The 24,570-nt window shown below is 44.2% G+C and overlaps 1 protein-coding gene across 1 annotated transcript in view; it reads left to right on the plus strand.

Annotated features, from left to right (window-relative positions):
• MAN2B2 (mannosidase alpha class 2B member 2) overlaps positions 1–24,570 on the plus strand; it is a 75,373-nt gene that overhangs the window by 2,165 nt on the left and 48,638 nt on the right. The window contains 4 exon segments of the mRNA XM_043973233.1: positions 8,771–8,917; positions 11,513–11,618; positions 20,701–20,873; positions 22,133–22,248. Coding sequence (XP_043829168.1) covers positions 8,771–8,917; positions 11,513–11,618; positions 20,701–20,873; positions 22,133–22,248 — 542 coding nt within the window.

Here is a 24,570-nt window from a genome sequence, read left to right on the forward strand (position 1 = left end):
CAGTTTCCTCATCAGCTAAATGGGTCCTAAAGAAGACCCTCTACCTCATAGGGTAGCCATGGCAGGAAATGCTTTGTAAAGAGTCAAGAGCTATTATAAAAATGTTAGGTACCATCGCCATTATAATTAATCCTCCAAGGATCTGGGATTCCATTTTGTTCATCTTTCTTCACAAAGGCAGATTACAGCCTCACCATGCCTGGCATTTGGTAGATGTTTAAGAAATGCTAGTTGATTAATTGATTGATGAACACAATGTGTTCCCATGGCCAAAAAAGTCATCACTTGATGGCCAGACCTTTGGTGATGAGCCTGGCTACTTTTCGCTAGGCTGGCCCTTGGGGCCAAAGATGCTGACTCTTGCCAGGTCTTCCCTTGGAGTCTTCATTTTGGCAGAACTTTCCATGGTTTGTGCTCTTCTGGAAGCCTTTGAGAACTCAAGGCCATGTCTGTGCTACGCTGAGGCATGAGAAGAGAATCCCTGTCTTTCTTGGGGTGAATACTCCTTCCACCAGTGCCTATCACAACCCCTCCAGCCTATTAGTCTGGTGCAGTTCTTGTATGGCTTTCCATAACCATCCTCCTCCCCATCATATAACAGATGTATCCAAAGGCTACCTTGTAGTTACTTTTAGTATCTTGATGGTACCAGAATAGCCACTGGGCAGCTGGTCTCAGAGTCAGGAAGAACCTTCCCTCAAACACTTCATAGCTGTGCGACCCTGGGCAAGTCACTTAAACTCTGTTAGTTTCCTCATCTTTAAAGTGGGGATAATAACACCTCAAACGAGATAACATGTAAAGTGTGTTGCAGACCCTAAAGTGCTTTGTAAAAGCCAATTATTATTATTATTATTATTATTATTATTATTATTATTATTGTGTTGAGTTGTGTCCTTTTGCAGTTAGGTTTCTGTTGAAACTGTTTTTTTCAGAAACTCCTAATCAACCCAACCAATGGCCTTTTCCAGTCCTCATCTTCTTAGTGGATTCTCTCTTCCCCCCTCAACTTCAGAGATACTACAACTTCCTTGCTCTCCTCCCTTATCACTCCTTAGCAATCTCTAAGAAACTGCCACTGGTTGCTCTTCCTTTTCTCAGCTTCTTAATTCAGTTGTACTTCTAGTAGCTTTCCCATAATCCTTTTCTTGTCTATCCACACTCCCTTCCTTGGTCATTCTGTTCTGCTTGGTTTTAGCCACCATCTACTCCCAAATCCATATCTTTAGCCCTGCCCTCTCTTCTGACTCCCAACTAACATTTGGAGCCCGTGTGGTGCAGTCAAAACAATTCAGGACTTGATGTCAGAGATCTTGCTTTCAAATCCCAGCTCTGCTCCTCTTGGACCTGTGCGACCTTGGGCAAGTCTTCCCTAGCCAGTCCTCATTTTCCTCATTTGTGGGAGAATCAGATTGGACCAAATATCCTGCGAGATCCCTCCCAACTCAAAATTTATGATCCTGTGATCTCCAGTTGCCTCTAGCCTATCAATTGCCAGATATCCAAAAAACGAACTCATTATCTTTCTTCCTCAACTTAGTTCCACTTCTAGCTTAATAATGTTTATATATTGATTTAATGATTACAAAGCATGTTACACATGTTAGCTCATTTGATCCTCACAGTAGCCTTTCACTGTTCCTCTCTGGCACCACATTCACCCAGTCTTCCATGTTCATAATGCCAGTGTTATGTTTGTCTCTTCCTCATTTCCTCACCCCTCACATGTAGTAGATTACCAGGTGCTGTCGATTGTCTAAAAACATCTCCTGTATCCGATCCCTCCCCTCTAATCTGTTACTGCCCCACTTCAGCTATTGCAGTAGCCTCCCTAGAAGTCTTCTGTACAAGTCACTCTCCGTGCTGATAGCACTCCTTAACACACTGCTGGAATCATCCCCCTCAGGCATAGAGCTTTGGTCCTGTGGGCCCCTGGCTCCCTGCTCCTTCCCAAGTTGAGTTCAGCCTCCTTGGCCTGGCTTTCAAGGCCTTCTCTGTTCTGATGCCAACCGACTTTTCCGGCCTTATCTCCTATTACTTTCCTTCAGCCAAACTCAAGAGCCCAAGGACCTTCCTCTCGGTTTTGGATATCCGGGAATTGATAGACTAGATATCTCTTGGATATGCTGTGCTTCCATAGCTTGGCACCTTTGCTGAGCTTCCCTCTGCCTGGAATGCCTTTCTTCCTTATCTTTACCTGCTGAACTCTTAGCCATCACTTAAACTCCCCTTAAAGACCATGTGCTTCAGAAATCTTTCTCTAATCGATAACCTTTGCCCTCATACCTCGCATAGTACTTTACTTTGTACCTCCCAAATGCACTTACTCCCATGCTTTGTTGAATCCTCTTCTTGTTGATGTGAGAACAGTGCGGATTGCAACCTACCTACACTGTCTTATCTTCTATGACCATCCTTTTTGGTCTCCAGTAGATCTGCCATAAGAATCCACACTGCTTGTTGGGAGCTGCCTTCTCCATCTCCTGCATGCATTTCATGGTGTTCTACAGAGCATACAAACTATCCATTGGTCTCCCCTTCTTCTCTGGATTCCACCCAGCTTCTTTTCAGTTGCCTCTCTCTGATGACATCTCTCTTTTACCTCCCTTTTCCTGGGAAATGCAAGTTAGGACAACAGAAGGATAGTGAGAGCTGGAAAAGGACCCGAGAGGCCATTGAGTCCAACCAGCCCCCTCACTTTATCAGTGACAAAACTGAGGTACAGTGATTTACCCAAGTGACTCCCAGCTAATCAGTACCAGAGGCAGGATTTGAACCCAGTGTTTTATCCATTACTTCATGGTGTCTCTGCTCCAAGTACTGGAGTATTGTGTTTTGTGAGGCTATCAGATCCCCACCCAAGACCCTTAGTTCTGTGAGAACAGGTACCCTGACCCATGCAGACTCTCTCTCTCAATGCCTAGCACCATGCTTTGTATACAGTAGGTGTTTGATAAATGTTTCTTGTTTTGATTCAAAGAGCAGAACTTATACTTACCAAAAAGTTGTCCTCTCTAAAATCATTTTGGGAAACCATAATCTCACGTGTTCCAAAGAGATTGCTGTAGCTTTGGAGGATTTCAGACCTCCTCTTTGGAAATTAATAACACATTGTATTTATAGAGAGTCAGATGCTTATAAAGCACTTTCAGTATCTTATTTGCTCCTCCCTGTGCTCCTGTGAGGTGAGTGATACAGACCTTGTTATCTCAATGTTATAGATGGGGAATATTGAGGTACAGTAAGAGTGACTTTCTCAAGGTTTCATAAAATGTTGGTTGGTTGGTTGTCCTTAGGGTAGAGGGAAAAGAGCACCAGATTCAGAGTCAGAAAACCCGGGTTCAAATTCTGCCTCTGCTTCTTACTCCTGGAATGTCCTTAGACAACTCCCTTGCCTTCCCTGGGTTTCAGTTTCTTAATTTGTAAAAGGATGAAGGAATTAAACTAAATGATCTGTGGTTTCATTTGCCCCTAAATCCCATCATCCTAGGGCTAGAGCCCAGGTCTGCTGGTTCCCAATCGAGCATGTTTTTCACGGTAGTATCCAGCCTATTAGGTCCCATTCCAACTCTGATAAGATTGAAGGGGAAAACCAAGCAAGACTAAAGAGATCCCAATAGGGTTTCATTTCATTTTTCCTTTACTGTGTTGTGCAACTTCCGGTTCCCCCCTGGGAAGATAAGGCCTTTCAAACAAGTCCATCTGGGCCCCGGAGGACACCCTTCCAGAAACATGATCCCATTTGAACAATAGCAGCAGCTCTCTGAACTCTGCCTGCCCTGTCTCCCTCAGCGAGAACCCTGTGGAGTTCAAAGCAGAGAGGAATCCTTTAAAGTTGGGGAGGCCGCAGTTTAGCCCTTAGAATCACTTTCCCTGTTGAGGTAGGTGGGGCAAGTATTATTCTCCTAATAATAATAACAGCTAATGTTTACATAGCACTCTAAGGTTTGCCTGTGTTTTCTTATTTGATCCTCACAACAACCCTGTGAGGTAGGCTCTAGGATTATCATCCCCATTTTCCAGATGGGGAAGCTGTGCCTGAGAATTTCAGTGACTTGCCCAAGGTTACACAGTTGCTGAGTCAGATTTTGAATTCACGTCCTGCCAAGTCCAAGTCTAACAGTCTTTCCACCACACTGCACCATTTTGCAGATGAAGAAAGCAAGGTGGCTTGGATTTGAAGTTAACTTCTTAGGGGGAAAAAAGCTAGTAGGTATTGGAACAGGGACTCAGATTCTGTTTATGACCAAGACTGGTGCCCTTACCACAGCATTGCCCCTGACATTAATTTCCTAAGGATGGTTCTCTTCATGTTGTCATTCCATTCATAAACATTCAGGGGCTCCACATTATCTGCCAAATAGGGGCAGCTTGTTGGCACAGTGGATAGAACAGAGGGCCTCCTACACTTACTAACTGGTTGGACCTGGGCAAGTCATTTAACAACCATTTGCCTCAGTTTCCTCATCTGTAAAATGGAGATGATAATAGCATGTGTCTCCCAGGGCTGTTAGGAGGCTCAAGTGAGGCAATAATTATAAAGTACTGAATACAGTGCCTGGAACATAGTAAGTGCTATATAAAAGTTGTTACTCTAAAGTATTAATTCCTAATCCGGGCAATAGAGGTCCTCTACAATATGATTTCAATTTACTGCCCCATCTTTATTTGGTACTACTTACTTCCCATGTTGCGTTCTGTTTTCCTGGTAAACTGGCCTCCTCTTTATGCTGTGTTCTCACCCCAACCTCTCCTAGACGCATGCCTTCAACCTGCGTTCTAATGGATACCCTCACCCCAACACACCTGCATCTCTTGAATTCCCTCCCTTCAAGGCCCAACTTAAAGGGACATCTTCCAGGATGCTTTCCCCTTTCCTCACTTTTCCCACCTCCCCTCCCTGCCCCAATTAGATTGTAAGCTCCTTTCGAGCAGCTGCTAGGTCATATCACTGAATCTCCAGCTCTGACTACAGTACCTTGAGCGCTGTGTATAAACGAATGTATGTAGGAGAAAGTGCATTGGATTTGGAGGTAGGGCACTCGAATTTGATTACCTGTAAGTCACTTAACCTCTTACTTTCAGTTTCCCCATCTGTAAAATGGGATAATCAGACTTACACTGCTTATTTCTCAGAATTAGCATAAGGGAAACTCTTTAAAAGCTACAGAAATGGGCACTGTTATTATTGTGGTTATCCTTCCTTCCTCACCCTCTCTAGAAGCTCCTTCCATGTTCTTGTCTCTGGCTTTTTCTAGTCACAGTGCTTTTGCAGTGGAGTAAAAAGTGACTTAATTTTTTTAAACTATTTTCAAAAGATGGCAAGTATCCTATAAAGCTAGGACTGAGCCTGTTTTCATTTTCTTTATTTAAATGTTTTTTTTCATTCATCAAGCATTTATTGTTTTTCTCCCTCCCACCTTTCCCCCCCTCCCTGACTGGGAAGAGATGAAGGGAGGGAGAGAAGGAGAGAATGGGGAGGGTGGGAAGAAGGGAAGGCTGGGGGGGGGGGGTTACCCTGGTATTTAGTGGTAAGCTTGTCAAAAAGAACTAATCAGTTTTCACTGATTGAGAACTGTTTGTTTAAAGAAATAAGGGATCATGAAATAAGTAGGATTTCCCCAGTTGGCTAGAAAAACCTACTTATGTCCAAATAGAACCTCTAGGCAAGAATCTGAGGAACTGGGGTCTCAGTGGATACTCAGTAGGACAAAGTGCAGAGATGTTATTCCTTTGTACAGGGTTGGGGGGGGGTGAGTTGGGGAAATCATGAGGAAACAAGTTTAGTTAAGCTCAAATACTGTGTAGGGCTCCCAGAAAGGGATTAAGCACTTGAAATATATTAGAATCAGCCCCTAAGATCATGTACAAAGTCCCCACATCCAGTCATTGGAAGAGCTAAGAATAATTAAAACCAAGGTTTGCTAATTCCCTTGGACAACAAAAATAAATGTCAATCTAAATCCTACCCTTAATTTTCACAAATTGTGAATCATCAGGGGCTCATTAAGGTTTTATCTTAATGAGCCATGGTTTTTTAATTTTTTATTATTATTCTAAAGTATAGCACTTATGATAGTTTCTGGTATATAAACTTGGCCCTTTTCACTTCTAGGAAAGACTGCGAGATTAAAAATAAAAATAATTCCAATACATTTTTTGCCCTTGGACAGCATCTGAATTCTGAAATACTCTCATTCATAGCAGTAAGAAGAACTTATGGTTGTAAAGTGCTTTATGATCATTAATAAGGGAGCACTTTGCATCCATTATATCTCATTTTTGCTTCACAACATGCCCGGGAGTTATGCATATAGTACGAGGATTATTATCCTTGTTTTATAGATGAGTAAGTTGTGGTTCAGAGAGCTTGTGATTTGCCTGGTCACACAGCTAGTGAGTGAGTGGTAGAATCTTCCCTGGAACACGTGTTTTTGACCCAATGCTCATCGAACTTTCTCATAATCATAGAATATTAAAGAGACCTGAGGAGGCATCATCTAGTCTAACTCCCAACTGGATCATGAATCTCTTTTATATTTGTGTTGTAACGATTGGAATGACGCCACCTGCTGGATACTTACTGTAGAAGAGTTCTGCCCATGAAGTGAAGGTCTTTGAGGGCAAGACCAGGAGTCTCTTCTTTGGCGGGAGGAAGTGACGCGGACTAGTGGGAGGAGGAAGGAAGAGACTGGCGCTGACTCTGGGGCTCTTTCCTCTGGACTCCGGTGGAGAGCGGAGCTAGAAATGTGCTCTCCTTTTAATAGATAGGAATCTAGGCCTTTCTCTCTCTCTTTACCAAATTCTTATTCTCCTTAATAAATGCTTAAAAACCTAACTCTTGCTAAAGCTTATAATTTATTGGCGACCACTCATTAGATATTTTAGACAGACTAGCTAGAATTTTAGCCCTTAACAGTGTGTATGTATGAATGCATACACACACACACACACACACACACACACACACACACACACTCTATGGACTTATATGTATGTTTCTCCATAGATACCCTTTATCTTTATTTAGATACACATACATCCTCTTATGTATATATAGACACATATGTAGCTTCTCTTCACACACACACATGCCAAACTGTTGTTTACATTATATTATTTGTGTGTGTGTGTGTGTGTGTGTGTGTGTGTGTGTATAAAATGCTCCATCAGATGCACATACGACTTCTGTTTAAGATGTTTGCTAGTGGGGAACTCCCTACTTGAGTAGCTTTACTCACAGTTTGATGCTGGAATCTAGCTCTCAAGTAGGTGTCTCTAATCCCTTAATTCTTATTCTTGCCCTTTCTCCTTGTAGACATTAATGAATGAGCTTTGCAATGTTTTCATACCTAATAAAAGGACGGGCAGTCTGGTACATTGGAAAGAACACTAAATTTGGAGATGACAGACCTGGATCCTGACATTAATTCACTGAGTGAAAGTTCAGTCCCTGTCTGGGCATCGGTTTCTTTACCTCTCGAAGGAGGGGATTATAATAGAAAACTGACTTTGTAAGAGTGGGTAATAATATACTGTTAACCTTTCCTGAAATTGTGGGACCGTAGAGAAATTATTTTTTCAGTTCCTTATTAAGTTCATAGAGTAATTTACAAATCCTTCTGTTAAGTTTACTTGAACATTTAAATTCCTTTTGAGATCAAGATTCTGCCAGTGAACATAAAGCAGTAGAACAGACGGGGAAGTTGAGTCAGGAGGCATCCTTCTTGTCCCAGCTCTCTCACTAAATAGTCGTGTGACTTTGGACTTGTCCCATGGCATATCTAACCTTGATTAATGGTTCCTCATTTGTAAAATGAGATAAAACGTACAGCTTGCCCTTACTGACACCATTAAGGAAATGTCTGTGAAACTTTAGAATCATGGAATACTGCAGTAGGAAGGGATGCCAGAAATCTTCACAGCTACTCCCCCATTTTATAGCAGTGGTAACTGAGATCCAGCAGGAAAAAGGCACTTCCTCAAGATAACAGTGAATTGATAGAAGAACTAAGATGAGAGCCTAGGTCTCCAAATTGTCTCCATGTCCATTGTTATTATACTACACTGTCTCAGACAATCAACAGACATTTATTAAGCACTTACTGTATGCCGGGCACAAGTGCTTATATAAATGCAGGGTATTATCTTCACAGTGGAACTGCCCTGAACACAGAAAGAGAGTCACTACTGAAAACGCTCCCAATGAGGGTACCAGCCTCTCTATAGCCCTAAGTGCGCCCGCTGTAAAAGCAGGGATAGTCTTGGCCACTGGGCTGGTGTTGCCTGGGATAGTGTGGCCTTTGAGCTGCTGTTGTTCAGTGGTCACTGTAAAGCTGATTGTATCAGAGGTAGGGAAAACGAGAGCCCCTTGAGACTGAGTGGCACAGAACAGGAAGGTTCTCTGGAGCCCATTCCCTACGTAGCTGTCAATTTTTGTGTTTATCTGAGGAGGCCTTGTGTGCAAATTGTTTGCCTTGGACAGAGAGAAGACCACAGGTCTGGGTAATGATGCTGCTCTGTTACCAGGCCAGTGACATTTACGTCCTTAATAGCAAGCACCATCTTCGTTTTTGCCTAGTCTCTTGGGTATGCCTGTACTAGAGCTTGTGGGCTTCTAGCACTAGTATCGTGGGGTGTGGCGTCATCTCCTTGCATTGGCATCAAGCAGACATGCCCCCTTTTAAAATGTGTTTGTGTAATTCACAAGCTGTCATGCCCTCTCCCCTCTCCTCTCCCTCTCTCTCCCCACACTCTTCCTGTCCTGCAGGAGAGCATGCATGCCTATGCAGCCAATGTCTACACTTCCATGACAGAGGAGCTGAACAGAGGCAAGCATCGCAAATTTATTGCTGTTGAACAAGAATTCTTCCGGCTCTGGTGGAACAGAGTGGCTACAGTCACCCAGAAACAACAGGTAATTGTGTTTGATTTATTAATTACTGTGGTGGGAGCTAAAAAAGCTTCCTTAATGGATGCTGCAGCGTTCAGAGGAAAAGGAAACCACATTCAATCAAACAACATTGTAAAAAAAACTCCAAAGAGCCCCACTGATCTGTTGTTCAAGTTGTTTCTTCTTTTGGTAAACGGAGTTTGCCTTTTCTCTAAAGTGTTTGGAATTCAAATTCTGGCCAAAGCCCCATCAGGAAATCGTGCGATGATATTTGCACAGACAACGTGGAACAATTGTGCCTTCAGTTCCTTATTGGGGGCTGAACCTAAAGAACCTTAGAGATCAGACCAGTATATCCTAAAGAACCTGAGGGGCAGCAGGGAGTTAGCAGGTGAGGATAAAGCCAGGAAGACCTGGGTTCAAGTCCAGTCTCTGACACATACTGAATCTCTCTAACACTATAAGTTACAGAGAAGGTGCTCACCTGCATCGGTAGATGGAGTCTCTCCAACTGGGAGTCCTCGATGCCCTAGCCCTTTTCCTTATCATAGCATTCAGAGTCAGAAGAGACCTTAGATGTCATCATATTCAGCTCACTAATTTAAGGGATGAGGAAAGAAGGCTAAGAAATGTGGGGTGATTGCTTCGTGTGTGACCTTGGTCCAGTCCTTTACCTTCCTGGAGCATCAGGTTTCAAATCTGCCCAATGAGGGGGTCGATGAGATGATCCCAAAGACCCGTCCAGCCTCCGCATTTGTCTTCTGGGACCTGGTTAAGCAGAAGGCTCATTAAATGGCTGAGAAGGCCAAGGTGTTTCACTACTACCGTTTCTATCCCAGAACTTTTCTTAAGTGCTAATCTGTGCAGAGCATTGGGTTAGGTGCTGGGGGGAAATTAAAGGATCAATAAGACATAGTCTCTAATGTCTTACAACTGAAAAATCTATTAGAAAAAATAATGATAGCTCACATTTCTGTATTGCTCTATGGATTGCAAAATGCTTGCCCCATAAAAACCACCTGAGGTAGGCAGTATAAGGCTTCTTACTGTGATGTTTAAAATCTAAATTGTGGTCACCTTAAATTATAAGCTTTAGCACCAGTCCTGGGCATTAAACATTTATTAAAGCATACAGATATTCCCATGGAGTTCAGAAAGTTAAGAAAAAAGCCTATTTAGCCTAGAGTTCCAGCCTGGTCTGGTCTGGTTCTTCCTCAAGTCCTCTGCCACAAGCCTGCTGCAATCACGAACTCTCTCCAGCAAACTGATTGTGGAAGCTTTTTATAGGTGTGGAACAGAGGCGGTCCTTACACACTGCTTCAAGCTGATTGGTTGGCATCATCCAAATCCATTGGTTCAGAAGGTGTTCTCAAGGTGTGATTACAATCCAGTTAACTTGAAGTAGGCTAATCAGCAGTTAATCACTCTCACTTGATTCAATCAGTCTAGATTAATCTCCAGGTGGGTCTTTGAGTATCTGCTAAATCTCATTATTTCATCCCATTACCCTAATTGCAGAGAAGGATACTGAGGCCCAGCCGAGTGACTTGCCCAGAGAGAAGCATGAGGACAACAGTATTGGCGAAGTCATATCCCACCCCAGAGAGTTATTAGCTGTGTGACCTCATGCAAGTCAATTAACCTCTCTGTACCTCAGTTCCTCATCTGTAAAATAATGGAGTAGGACTCGATGAGGAACTAGATGTTTATTATTGGATGTGAACAATGCTCAGATTTCGCTCTTGCTCTTGGTTCAATGGGAAGAAAAGGGAAGAAGAGAAAATAAATGCTTATTAATTGGAAAAAATGTAACAAAAATAACTTGAAAAAAAAAAGAAAAGCCCCATACAGAGGTTAGATAGTCAATAAGCATTTTTAAAGCACCTACTATGTGTCAGGAACTATGCTAAGCACTGGAGAGACAGTGAAAGACAAAGGGCAGTCCCTGCCCTCAGGGAGCTCACAAACTAATGGAGGGCAGGAATTGCCTCCAATACTTGGGAGCTCTTTGAACTTGGGCAAGTCACTTCACCACTGTCTGTCTTGTTTCCCTAACTGTAAAAATAGCACCTACCTCACAGGGCTTTTGTGGGATCGAATGATATGATATTTTCAAAGTGCTTTGCATAGTGCCTGGCACATAGTTACTTAATAAATGCCTGTTTCTTTCCTTCCTTGATTAGGAAACTGAGGTTCAGAAGCATAAGCTATGTACACCTGGTGACAACTGGGAGAGACCTTTGAGACCCCCTAGTCCAACCTCCGTTATATAGAAGAGAAGACAGACCCCTCCCAAAGGAGGAGTGAGTCCTCTCTCAGTGCAGCGCAGGATTTCAGTGGATCCCCACAACCACGATGAAGTAGGGAGGTGTTCTCTGCCCCATTTGGCCTAAGAGGACAGTGAGGTACCCAAAGTGGCACTGATCCTGAGCTAGGGAAGCAGGACTTGAGCCTTGGGTCTTCTAGCTCACGTCCAGGCTGCTACACCCCATTCTCCTTGTTTGTAGGGTTTCAGAGAGTCAAACAAAACCCTCCAAGCAAATACTTGCTGAGTAAATGTGATCTAGTTTGATCATCCACTGGATTGTTAATGTAATTATCTTTTTCCCATTATCCAAGGTCCATCAGTTAGTGAAAGAAGGACGACTGGAATTTATCATTGGAGGCCAGGTGATGCACGATGAAGCTGTGACCCACATTGATGATCAGATTTTACAGCTGACAGGTTTGTTTGCTTTACCCATTCAGTAATGCTGCCTGGCTCATTGAATGAATGAATGAATGAAGCATTTATAAAGTGCTTACTGTATGCCAGGCACTGGGCACTGAGGATACAAAGAGAAAAGTAAGGCAGCTGCTGCCCTCCAGGAGCTCCCATTCTAGTAGGGGAGACAATACCTATGGAAAGTGTCAGCTATAAGTCAGATGGAAAGACCCCCCATCCTTAGGGTATAGCTGGGGGCAGATGCTAATGTTTCTTTTTAAGTGTCATTTCCACTAATAAAGTCCTATCAGTTCTTGACATTGCACCACTGGACGGTGCTAAGGACGGTGGGGGCGAGAACATTCATTTCTGAGTCATCCGTGGCTGGAGCACCAGCAGGAGCAGCGGTCAGGCTGTATCTCCATAGAGGGCGCTGATGTGGGCACTGGGCTGGATGCATTGCTGCTCCCTGGCCTCTTGGGTTCAGGGCCCCAGCCTGTCTCTAGCAGGGCCTGAGGGGAGAGGTCATCACCGGGTGCTTGTCAGACTTCCCTGGCACATGTCCCTTGCTGCTTCACCTGGGCTGGCTTGTCTGCCCTGTGCTTGGCAGTTGGTGAAGGTGGGGTGGCTGACCCTTTTTTCACAGGTTTTGTTTTTTTTCCTAAGTGATGGCTGTGAAGACTGGTCTGGAAGCAGGACTAGTGGTCTGGAGGATGCTGTCACTCCTGGGGTCCCGGGGCTCCGGCCTCTGCCTGTTGATGGCTGTTGTTGCTGGTTTTGAGGGGCTGTGGGAGCTGAGCTGGAAGCGGTTGGTTGGGAGGACATTGCTAGGCCCAGGCCTCATGGACCCAAGATCCTCAGCCATCTTCATTAGGATCTGAGAGGACACAGTGGCCGAGGTGGTGGAGATGATCTGATTTGTCCAGCACTTGCTGTCCTATCTCTCCCTCGGGGAGATGGTGCCGGCAGTGGAAAGAGCATTGGACTGGAAGTCTGGAGATCTTGGCTTAACACTGGGCTCTGTGACAGACTAGCTGTGTGACTCCAGACAAGGCATCTCAGGGCCTCAGGTGCCTGATCTGTGATACCAGGGGTTTGGTCCCTTCCCACTCTGACACTGTTCTGAGGCCCTCTCCCGCTTTAATAGGCTTTGTTTTATGTCCCAAGACCTATCCCAGTGCTAATATCTTGGTATTCTAACATCTTTCCCAGCTCTGACAGTTTACATGCTATGATGTCTCCCTCCCTAAATTCTGTGATTTTGCGAATGGCCTCTCAGATACCATGGAAAGAAAAGAGGCAGCACAGCACGGGTGAAGTACATGGGGCTGGGAGGACTTCCTCTTTGGGTCTCAGTTTCTTCAGCTGTAAATTAAAGATGATCTCATTGTTAACCTCCTGATTCTAAAAGGCCTCGTGCCATTTTCACTTCTGTAGCTGAATTTTTTCAGGTTAATAAATGTTGATGGCTTGGCCTGGTGGGTGGTGTCCAAGACAGTTCTTTTCCTTTCTTAAAGAACTTTTTTTTCCTCCTGCTACCTCCAGAAGTTTCTCAGAGGCATCAGGCTAAACTCCGGTTAATTGTTAACTCTCTTTGTTGCCTGCTGTAGTTATTAAAAACAGAAGCAGGGAAGGAAAAACTGTAGTGTTGAGCAGTCCCAAGGAATTTACAGTGTCTGAGGCATTTCAGCCAACATTGCAATGAGAACAACATTGCAGTTCCAGAGAGCATAGAATTTGATAAGGTATCAGGCCAGTGGCGAACCTTTAGCAAATACTTGTGTTGGTCTCAGTGGGGTTGAGACCTTATATACTTGGGCGCACTCAGTGTCATTCCAACTGACCTTAGATGATGAGGAATTAAAAACTGTCTGGAAATCGTAAGCATGAATGGAAGGTGAGGACAAGTGGTAAAAGGAGAAGAGCAAATAGTAAGTACAAACTCAACAACTAGATGAAAGATTGCTCAAGATGATAGGGCCTAGGGGGTGCCCTGGATGGAGCAGCAGACGTGGGGATCAGAAGGACCCAAATTCAAATCTCGCCTCAGATACTGACTAGATAGATGTTGGCTGCTGGGCAAGTCATTTAACCTCTCGTTGCCTCAGTCTCCTCAATTGTAATATAAGGATAATAATAACACCTACCAGGAAGCTATTGATAAGAAAGTCTCCTTATGCCCCAGAAGATTTATAACACCACTTTTTGTGATAGCAAGAAATTGGAAACAAAGTAGATACCTATTAAATGGGAAATGGCTAAACAAATTGTGGTACATGGATGGTGATTATCATCACACTGTAAAGAAGAGTGACTATGAAGAATTCATAGAAACCTGGGAAGATTTATGTGAATTGATGGAGAGGAAAGTAAGAAGAATTAGGTAAACAATTTAGACACTGGCTATAAGAAATAAATGAACAGAACCCCAAATTTTTAAATGAACTTATAATTATTAATAATGTCCCAGTTTTGTCCCAGAGAAGAATTAAGAAAAGGTACTTTTTATCTTTCCAGAATTGGGGGACTATGGGTGTGAGATGTTGCATATACTTTCAGCCACAATGGATATGTTGATTAGTTTGGCCAAACTGCTATTTTTTTCCTTTGAAATCTTCCTTGTCAGGGATGGGAGAGAATAGAGTATATTCAGCAGTGGATGTGACATAAAGACAAAAAAATCAATTTAAAAACTTAAAAAAAAATAACCAATGTGAAGTAACCTAGTATATTGGCAGGCACTCCAAAGGAGGGCTCAGGAGGCCTAATTTTGGTCTGGCCTCTGCCTAAAGTTTGCTCTGTGGTCTTAAGCAAGTCTCTTCCTCTCTCTGGCTCTCATTTTCCCCTTTGCTAAATCATCTGTAAAATTGGGTTCCTCACCCCCAGCCCCCTGCCCAGTTCTGACGATCTGTGATTTGGCACTTGACATTAGGAGACAGACGTTCATACCCAGCTGTGTCAACTACTAGTTGTGTGACCCAGGATGCAGAATAACAGCAAGAACAAAGATGATAATAACTCTCCTTCATAAACATCTTAAGGTTTCCAAAGTGCTGTATGTAGATTATCTCATTTGATCCTCACAATGACCCTAGCAGGTAGATATTAGGATCCCCATTTTACAGGTGAGGAAACTGAGACAAGTAGCGGTTAAGTGACTTGCCCAGGTTCACACAGCTGGCAAGTATCTGAGGCAGGATTCGAGCTCAGGTCTTCCCAGGTCTACCTCTAACACTCTTATCCACTCTGCCCCTTTGCTGCCTCAGATCCCATTGCCTCTCTGGGGCTCAGCTTTATCATCTATAAAATAAGAATAACGGGCACTTGTGCTCCCCAATTCCCAGGCCAGTTGTCAACCTCCTTCCAATGTCACCACTGGATTTGAAGTCAAGAGGACCTGGGTTTGAATCCAGACTCACTTGCTGATTGACTGTGACCCTGGGTGAGATGTTTTAGCTGATTTCACTTCGGCTTCTTCATCCTTAAAATGAGGTTGGTGAATTAGGTCGTCACTAAGGTTCCTTCTTGCTTGAAATCCCGTGGACTCTTCTCTGTTCCTGAGTCCTATGACCTTGAAGCCCTTTTTAAATGTGAGAGTATTAGTCTGTGGATGAAGAGGCTCAAGTATACCGCAGAAGCCTCTCTGTTTGGCTTGTAAAGTGCTACCCAGCAGCCCAACCTATCTTTCCTGACTCCATGTACACTCTTCCCTCTCAGGAACTTTCTTTTTCCTTTTCTTTGAATCTACAGGGCTTAGCATAGTGCCTGGCACATAATAAATACTTAATAAATGCTTATTGACTGACTGTCTCTCTTGGTAATCCAGCCAAACTGGCCCTTCTTTCCTAGGCTCCTCACACAAGACTCTCCCTTTCTCATCTCAGCCTTTTTTTTTTTTTTTTAGTGAGGCAATTGGGGTTAAGTGACTTGCCCAGGGTCACACAGCTTGTAAGTGTGTGTTAAGTGTCTGAGGCCGGATTTGAACTCAGGTACTCCTGACTCCAGGGCCAGTGCTCTATCCACTGTGCCACCTAGCTGCCCCTTCATCTCAGCCTTTTTATTGGCTATCCTTCATGTTTGTAATGTCCTTCCTCCTCACCTCTGCCTCACAGAATCCCTCTCTTCAAGTCAAAGCCTCTATGTGAATGAAGCCTTTCCTCATCCCCCCAAATTCTACTGGTCTCCATCCCAATCTACTTGTGCTTAACTTTGTGTTTATTTGTTTATTCTTCCCTAAGCTCTGTACTATTTTTCTATTCTGTACGTCTCTTTCCTCCCTTCTTCTTTCTTTTTGTCTCGTCTCCCCTCCCCTCCTCTCCCTCTTCTCCCCTTTCCTCACCTCCCTTCCCTTCCCCTCCCCTCTCTTCTTCCATTCTGCATATATTTATATTTGTACTTATTTTACCTACTAGTGTAAAAACTCCTTTTGAATAAGGATTATCTCATTCTTTGTACTGGTATCCCCATCATGTGTACAGTGCCTGGCACACAGTAGGCATTTCATAGATGAGTGCTGATTATTTGATATCTGGGCTCTCCATAAAGTCCTTGAGGTGTTTTTATTCTCCTAGCAGCATTAGTTGGAGGCAGGCCAAAAGCAGCAGAGCCTCTCACAACTGCCGAGGTCACAAGGAAGCTCACCTTCCTGTGGTTCCGTTTTGTTCCTAACGGCACTGGTTCCACTGTGTGCCACCAAGGCCCCAAACCGTAATAGGTTTGTATTGCTGTGCTGTGGACAGCCTGTTTCCATACTAACAAGAGCTGACATTTCAGGATATTGTGGCTTATAAAACGTTCTCACTGTCTCATTCCATCCTCCACATAGCCCTGTGAGATGAGCCAGGCCTGTGTCTTTATGGAAGAGGAAGCTGTGGCTGCTGTGGCTGAAGTCCGTAGACTTGGACCCTGGCTCTTCCCACCATGCCGGGATCTGTGCTCGTAGCCAGACATATCAAGCCATACTGTCGAACCGCCCAGGTGCGCCTAAACCATTGGAGCCTGGGGGAGTAGGGAGAGCTCTCACTTTCAAGGAAAGGGGGTCACAGATTTAGAGCTGGAAGGAACCCCCAAGGCCTTGGGCTCCCTCAGTTTGCCGAGGAGGAAACCGAGGCCCAGGGACATTCACTGACTCACCCCAGATTCCACAGGTGACACAGTGACAGAGGCTGTTCTCTCACTGGAGAGCTTACTCTCCTTCAGTTGTCCTATACGAGTGTGGGAGTCCATGGTAGGGAGGAGCAGTGAGTTGCACAGAGATGGAAGAGGGCAAGATGAGAACGGGGTAACAGAACGTAGCTCCGTTTGGCTCAGACATACAGGCTGAGAAAGCATGTGAGGTGAAATACATCTACGTGTTAGCCAGCTCTGGGACGACGGGCCAGTCTTCTCACTTTTCTGGACCTCAATTTCTCCATCTACAAAATGGGTTGGAGGGACAGGATGTGCCTAATTTTCTTTCTTGCTCTGGAATTCTATGATTCATTGCAGAGAAAAATGCTGAGCCATGGGAAGTTTGAGCGCCTTCCCCAGGGAGCACAAGGGATGCAATCCAGCAAGTCCAAACCGAAGGGGTTTTGATTAGCACGATGAGTCATGTCTAAGAGCTACTCACTGAATATCTTATTTTAAAAAAAAGGGACTGTGAGATTGCGCTATTAGACCAAATCATAATAATAACTCACATTTCTGGAGTATTTGGAAGATGACTGAGCGCTTTCCATCCCAGTGACCTTATGAGGTGAGAACAATAAGCATTATCATTCCGATTTTACAGATGAGGAAACTGAGATTCAGAGAGATGAAGTCATTTGTGTCCATGGTCACAAGGCTATTGAAGGGCAAATTGAGGACTTGCACTCAAGATTCCTCCTCTTTAGAATCAAAATCTGTAGGAATTTAAGGACAGTGTCTTAAAGAGATAGAGGCAGCTAGATGGCTCAGTGCTGGACCTGGAGTGAGGCAGACGAGTTAAAATCCAGCATCAGATACCTACTAGCTGTGTGACCCTGGACAAGTCACTTAACCACTGGAAAAGGAAATGGCAAATCACTCCAGTAACTGCCAAGAAAACCCCCTGAACAGCAGTGATGTGCCATGGTCCATGAGCCAGATGTGACTGAACAACAACAATCTTTTTTTTTTCTGATAAAAAGTATTTTATTGTTTTTTCCAGTTACATGTAAAGATAGTTCTCAGCATTTGTTTATACAAGCTTTCTAATTTCAGAGTTTTCTCCCTCCCTCCCTTCCTTCCCTCCCCCCCTCCTCTAGACAGCAGGTAATCTGAAATAGGTTTATATATATATATATAATAACATTAAACATATTTATGCATTAGTCATGTTATAGGAGAAGAATCAGAGCAATTAGGAAAAACCTCAAAACAGAAAAACAACAGCACCAAAACCAAAAGAAATAGTATGGTTCATTCAGCATCTATACTCTACAGTTCTTTTTTTTTCTTGGATTTGGAGATCTCCTTCCATGATGAGTCCCCTGGAACTCTCCTGTACCCTTGCATTGGTGAGAAGAATCTAGTCCATCACAGTTGATCAACACACAATGTTGATGATACTGTGTACAATGTTCTTCTGGTTCTGCTCATCTCACTCAGCATCATGAATAGCAACAATCTTAAGAGATAACGTGGGTTTGTATTTTTTATCCCTGTTTTATAGATTGGGAAATTGTGCCACAGATGGTGAAATAAGAGGCAGAGGCTGGAATTGCACCCTGGAATGTTATTGCTGATCAAATGTTTTACTGTATGTAAAGAGCTTTGTAAACCAACTAGCTGTTAGGTGATGATAATGGTGGTAGTGCTGCTGCTTCTGCACGAGAGAGAGAGAGAGAGAGAGAGAGAGAGAGAGAGAGAGAGAGAGAGAGAGAGAGAGAGAGAAAGAGGGAGAGAGAGAGAGAGAGAGAGAGAGGGAGAGGGAGAGAGGGAGAGAGAGAGAGAGAGAAAGAGGGAGAGAGAGAGAGAGAGAGAGAGAGAGAGGGAGAGGGAGAGAGGGAGAGAGAGAGCGCGAATGCTAGCTCGAAAATAGATCCTTTTTTCCTGAGACTGGCATTGGCTATCTCATCAGGGCTGGAAGTATACTGACCCCTCTGGTAACATATGGTGGCATGGTGATCCCGTTCCCATGCCGGGTGCTTCCAGGGGCTGAATGCTGGCTAACTTTGTGTCTTGGGCCATCATTTCCTCCCAGTGGGCATCAGTCTCTAGAAAACCCAGGGTATCTTGATCATTATGGATTTCAGTCATCAGCTCTTCAGCTGGTGTGGTGCCTAATTGAATCTTGGGACTTTTGATAACTTCAGAAGTCCCTCATTTAAGCTGAAAGCCAGGGTTAGTTAGTTGGTGCAACTTATCACATCCCAAAGAACTGGAGTTATTTATCTTATAGTCTAGTGTTAAAGTCATTGAAACAAGACTTGGCAAGGGTCTGAAAGATCCTCTAGCCCCCATTTTATTAATGAATAAACTGAGTCCTGCAGAGAGGTAGTAACTTGCCCAAAGTCATCCAATGAGTTAGTGACAAAGCCAAGTCTAGGACCTGGGCCTCATGACTCCCCATGTAGTGATTTTTCCACTATACTGTAGTGCAGGGCTTCATGACACTTTTTGTGACATGCCCAAGGGGCAGTCTAGTGAAGCCAGTGAACCCCTTTTCTCAGAACAGTGTTTTTAAATGCATAAAATAGAAACCACAGAATCACAAAGGAAACCACTATATTGAAGTACAGTTATCAAAATGTTTTAAATGTCCAGTTTACAGACCCCATATTAAGACCCCCTAGTATAGAAAGAGAAGAGAGATCTGGGATAGAGGCCGGGTGACTGGGTTCTTAAAGGTTCCCCCAGCAGTACACAAGCTATGACAGGCCGTCTCTCTCTGGGAAAATCTCTTTGAAGAACCTAGCCCCAGAGTCTTGCCCAAAATACATGTGAAACAACCTTAATGGGAGCATCAAGATCCTAGGAAAGATTACAGGGAGAGAGCTGTAAAAAGTTCAGGCTGCCAGCTTCTATCTGAATCCATCCATCCATCAGCAAGCATGTACTCAATGCCAACTATGTGGGGACCACTAGGCAAGATGCTGGGAATACAAAGACAAAAGTGAAACCATCCCTGCTAAACCTTTTAAAAAAATCACAAATTTATGTAATAAATGATCACTGAACATGTCTCCCATGGGCAGTGCCCTGTGGGGCAGTTAGAGATGAATGGAACTGGGTCTCCAAACAAAGCCCGGTTCACTTGCCACGTTTGGGGAGAGAATTCTTCTAGGTATGGATTGGATGGCATGCCTTCTGAAGTCCATCCCAACTCTGAGATTCTGGGCAGACCATGAAACCTGGTCCATACAATGCCCCCAAAGACCCTGTAGTCTGGTAGGCAAATGCCTGTAAGGAAGGTGTTCTCAGGATAGAGAGAGGGAAAGGACAGGAGATTTCTTAGTGTAGGGAGAACCTGTTAAGAAACCTTCTATACGGTGAAAGTCGGCATCTTCTCTAAAACTTGAAGCCATGGAGAGTTGTCTAGAGGACCGAAAGGCTAAGTCAGATCTCATTCAATTACCTTCTGCTGATCTTTCAGCCTGGTTAAGTGGAAGCGGTTCTTTATTTCAGACTGTGATTCTTTCATCTAATACGTTGTCTCTCTTATCCAGCCTCCTCTCATCTGAAAATCTGAAAATGAGAATGCCCTCTGTGATTTCATTCAAGCCTTTGAGCTTGTGGGATTTTGGGTTAAAAACCCGAAGATCCCACTTTTGCTTTAGACCACTAAGCTGGAGATTGTTTGAGTAAATTATCCAGAAATAATCAAGGAAAAATGTTTCAGCCACCCTTGTTCATGCTCAAAAACAGAAAGGGTTTTATCTTATTGGCCTCAGCGCTTAGCCCCATAGCTGCTTTGTGCACGATGAGCCCTCATTAAGTGCTCTTGGTGATCTGCGTTCTCTCATTGGATGTGTGGCCATTTGACAGAGGTACCAGAATCCATCTCTGACCTGCTTCTCTGGGCCGACCTCTCACACCGAGTAGTTGGATTAAAGTGGACTGGCATGCTTAGGTTTTAAACTCTGCCTTGCCATTGCAGAAGGACACGGCTTTTTATATGAAACCTTCGGGATAAGACCTGAGTTTTCCTGGCATGTCGATCCCTTTGGAGCATCTGCTGCCACACCAACTTTGTTCGCCCTGGCCGGCTTCAATGCCCACCTTATTTCCCGGATCGACTATGATCTGAAAGAGGACATGCAGAAAGCCAAGGTAACACCAGATGTTCATTCTGCCTCTTCTGTCTACCTGTTTTCCTGGAGTAGAAACCTAGGGGACTGAAAACTGGTGGGAAGAGTCCTGAATTTGGTGTTGTAGGAATGGACATTGAGTCCTGGCTCCAAACCCCCACCCCCATCCCCCATGAAGCTGCTGTGTGACCCTGGGCAAGTCACTGTTGCTCTGGGCTTCAGTTTTTCCTCATCTATGAAATGGGATGATGATGTGGGCAACACTTATCTACCTCACAGGGTGCTACAAGTAAAACATTTTTACCTATTACCTCTAGGGTCAAATACAATTTGACATAGAAATATCATATAGTACCAGCATTGTCAGTATTGGTGGTTATGTTGCTTGGAAAAACAGCTTTTTTTGTATAGCATAGAATTAGATGCCAGAACTCAGGCTGACAATGAGTTTGTGTCTTGAGAATTCTCCTCGTGGTATTTGGAGGGCACCAGACCCATTTGTGGTTGAGCCCTGGTGGCATTCTTCTTACAATATTTATCTTGAAGTCCCCCATTCGCTGCCTGTAGATGTGGGGCAGTGTGCGGAATGATACTGAGGGATTAGGACAGAGGTGCCCTTTATCACCCAGGATCTCACAGTCAGTGGCCAAATGGAGATCCAGGTGCTTCTGGGGGAATCATGGGCAACAACTCCATGACTTATTAGTTGTGTAACTTCGGGCAGTCACTTCATTTCCCTGTACATCATCTCCCTAATCTGCAAAATGGGAATATTATTGCCTACCTCATGGGGTTATCATGAGTCCCAAATAAGATAGTGTATGTATATCTCAAAGCCTACAGAAATACCAGCTTTTTCTTTCTTTTTTTTTTTTTAGTGAGGCAATTGGGGTTAAGTGACTTGCCCAGGGTCACACAGCTAGTAAGTGTTAAGTGTCTGAGGCCAGATTTGAACTCAGGTCCTCCTGACTCCAGGGCTGGTGCTTTATCCACTGAGCCACCTAGCCGCCCCAATACCAGCTTTTTCAAAAGAGCATCTAATCTTCATATACTACTTTGTGATTGGGTAGGCTTGGAGCTTCCACCTTCTGGATTCTTCCTAAAGACTGGGAACTCCCAAGAGCATCAAGATCCAGCCCTCGATCCCTTCCTCCCACACCTTGGCCTCATGGTGTGTTTGTGGGGCTCTTCCCACAAAGACACTAGAGTGTGGGAGCTGACTATAAAATCTTATCTGGCCTCTGACCTCTCCCTGACCAGTGATCTCATTCTGTGCTGCAGAAGCTCCAGTTTGTGTGGCAAGGGTCCCCCTCTCTGGCTGAGAGTCAGGAAATCTTCACTCATGTCATGGACCAGTACAGCTACTGCACCCCGTCAGCCATCCCCTTTTCCAACAGGTAGGTATGTTTCTTCCACCTGGCATCCATCTCTTTTGGCATGTGATGTGATGGCGAATCACAGAATGCCAGCCTGGATCCTCCCTCAGAGCTGAAAGGCAGTGCTCCTGCCATAGCATGCCCAACCAGTGGTCATCCAGCTTTGCTCAAAGTCCTCCACGGGGGTAGAATCCACTGGCTTCCAAGGCAGCTCATCTTACATTGGGATATCTCTGATCCTTAGGAAGTTCTTCCTGACATCAAACCCACATCTGTCTCATTTCTGCTTCCACCTGTTTCTCCTAGTTGGGGCCCAAGAATAGTCTTCTAGGTGCTAGCCCCTTAAATCTCTTCTCCACTGGGGACCATCTGCTTCTTCTAACTTCCTCTTATGGCCTGAACTTGAACTTTGTCCTCCAGATGGTCCTCTTCTGGGTGCTCTCCAGCTCATCAGTGACCTCCCTAAACTGCCTTCCAGTACTGAACACAGTACTCATAAAGAGTCTGACCAGGGCCGAGCACAGCAGGATTCACCTCCTGCTTGCTGGAAGCTATGCCTCTCTTAATGTATCCTAAGGTCTTCGCTTTTAGCTTTCATGTCATATTGTTGACTTTTGGTGAGCTTATAGTCCACTAAGACACTCCCCCATGTTTTTCAGTCAGTCAGTCTGCAAGCACTTACCAGACACTTTGCTAAATAAATGCCAGGAATACACACTGGAGTTTATTGATCAAGGGAGTCACATAGTCAGACCTGTTGTTAAGCAATATCACTTCACAGGACACTGTCCTAGCCACTGGGGATAGTCCTGTGTCTCTCAGATAAAGAGGCTCAGGGTGGTTTAGAAAGCAGAGGCCTGGACCTGAAGCAAGGGAGCCTTTGATACACATCCCACCTCCAGCCCTACCGGTTCAGTCATGCCCAAGTCACATGTGTCTTCAGGCAATTCTCTGAAGCTCTAAATGATAAACAGATGATTATCTCAGGATGGACAGGGAGGGAGGGAACTGCTATGCTGAAATCACCGGTCCTTGACTTGTGGAGCTATGTCAGATAACAGAGCAGTGTTTGAAACTGTGCCTCCTCCTCGCCTTCCTGGGCCTCGCTTTACCAAAGCTGTCTCAGACTATCAGTTAATAAGGGTTCGTTGTTAGCTCTGCACTTAATTCAGGTGTGCAAGAGAGGGGATTGTTGTTGTTTTTGAAGCACAGATGAGAGGAAACAGCCTCTGAGGCCCCTTCAGACTCGGAGATAATGCGATTCCTTTGTGTCCTCAGTACTTATGAAGCTCCGAGCCTAATATATAGTAGGCGCTTGATAAATGGTTATCGACGGACTGACTGACCTATTAGCATGATGCTGAAGAGGTTTTAAATTAAAAAATAAAAATTGGTGCCAAGAAAAAAACAACCTGTTTCTTGTAAGAGGCTCAAAGGAATGTTAGAGAAAATGGGTTCCACCTCCCTTATTCTACAGACCAGCAAATGGAAGCCCAGAGAGTTCACAGAACCTGCCCAGAGTCCCACAGGCTGGAAGGAGCAGTGGGAATCTTAAATCCGGATCCTGTCTCCAAATCTGGTGCCCTTTTTTTTTTTAAAAAAAAGACAAATTTCATTCCACAGCATGTGTGTCTTAGCATGACATTAATTTTAAAATGTAAATGGCATCCTGTGCACTTTACACATTTGCTTTTCAATAAATACTCTCCCTCCATACCGATAGCAGCAACATCAGGAGTAGTCCTAGCCAATCAAGGCAGTGCAAGATGACAGTGTATTTCCCTCAGATTCATTGGCAGTATGGTTCAGTGCCTGAGTTTTACTTCAGAGGAACCCCATGCACCACAGCAGGACATTATATAGAAATAATGGTGTATCTTAACATAAATATCCTTTGCTTTTCCTTTAAAAAAATTAATGTCCCCACTACCTTCTTCTAATGGAGTGGGGAAAAAATCCCCCAGAAGGCCTTCACTACATAGCTGCATGGTCTTTCTGCCTTTTCCCTCTGACAAGAGATGAGTGGGGTGTTTCTCTTCGGTGTTTTTGACTCGTTTCCTTGGGATTTTTCCCCCTCTGTGTTCTCCACTGTGGGAGATTGGGGGGCGAGTGGGCAACCCTGGGTTTGAGCTCTGCCCGACTCATCCATGCTGCCTCTGTCATGCCCCCTCTCTGTTTCTCAGCTGAAAAATCAGTGTCCATTTATGCAGTACTTTATGAGTACAACACTTTCACATAGTTAAAAACAATGGGTTGCATAATAACAGATGTTCCATTGTTCATACATTGATCAATCAATCGGTCAGTCAATGAGCATTTATCAAGTGTTCACTCTATGCCAGG

This window comes from Dromiciops gliroides, chromosome 6 (assembly GCF_019393635.1).
Source record: "Dromiciops gliroides isolate mDroGli1 chromosome 6, mDroGli1.pri, whole genome shotgun sequence".
NCBI lineage: Eukaryota > Metazoa > Chordata > Mammalia > Microbiotheria > Microbiotheriidae > Dromiciops > Dromiciops gliroides.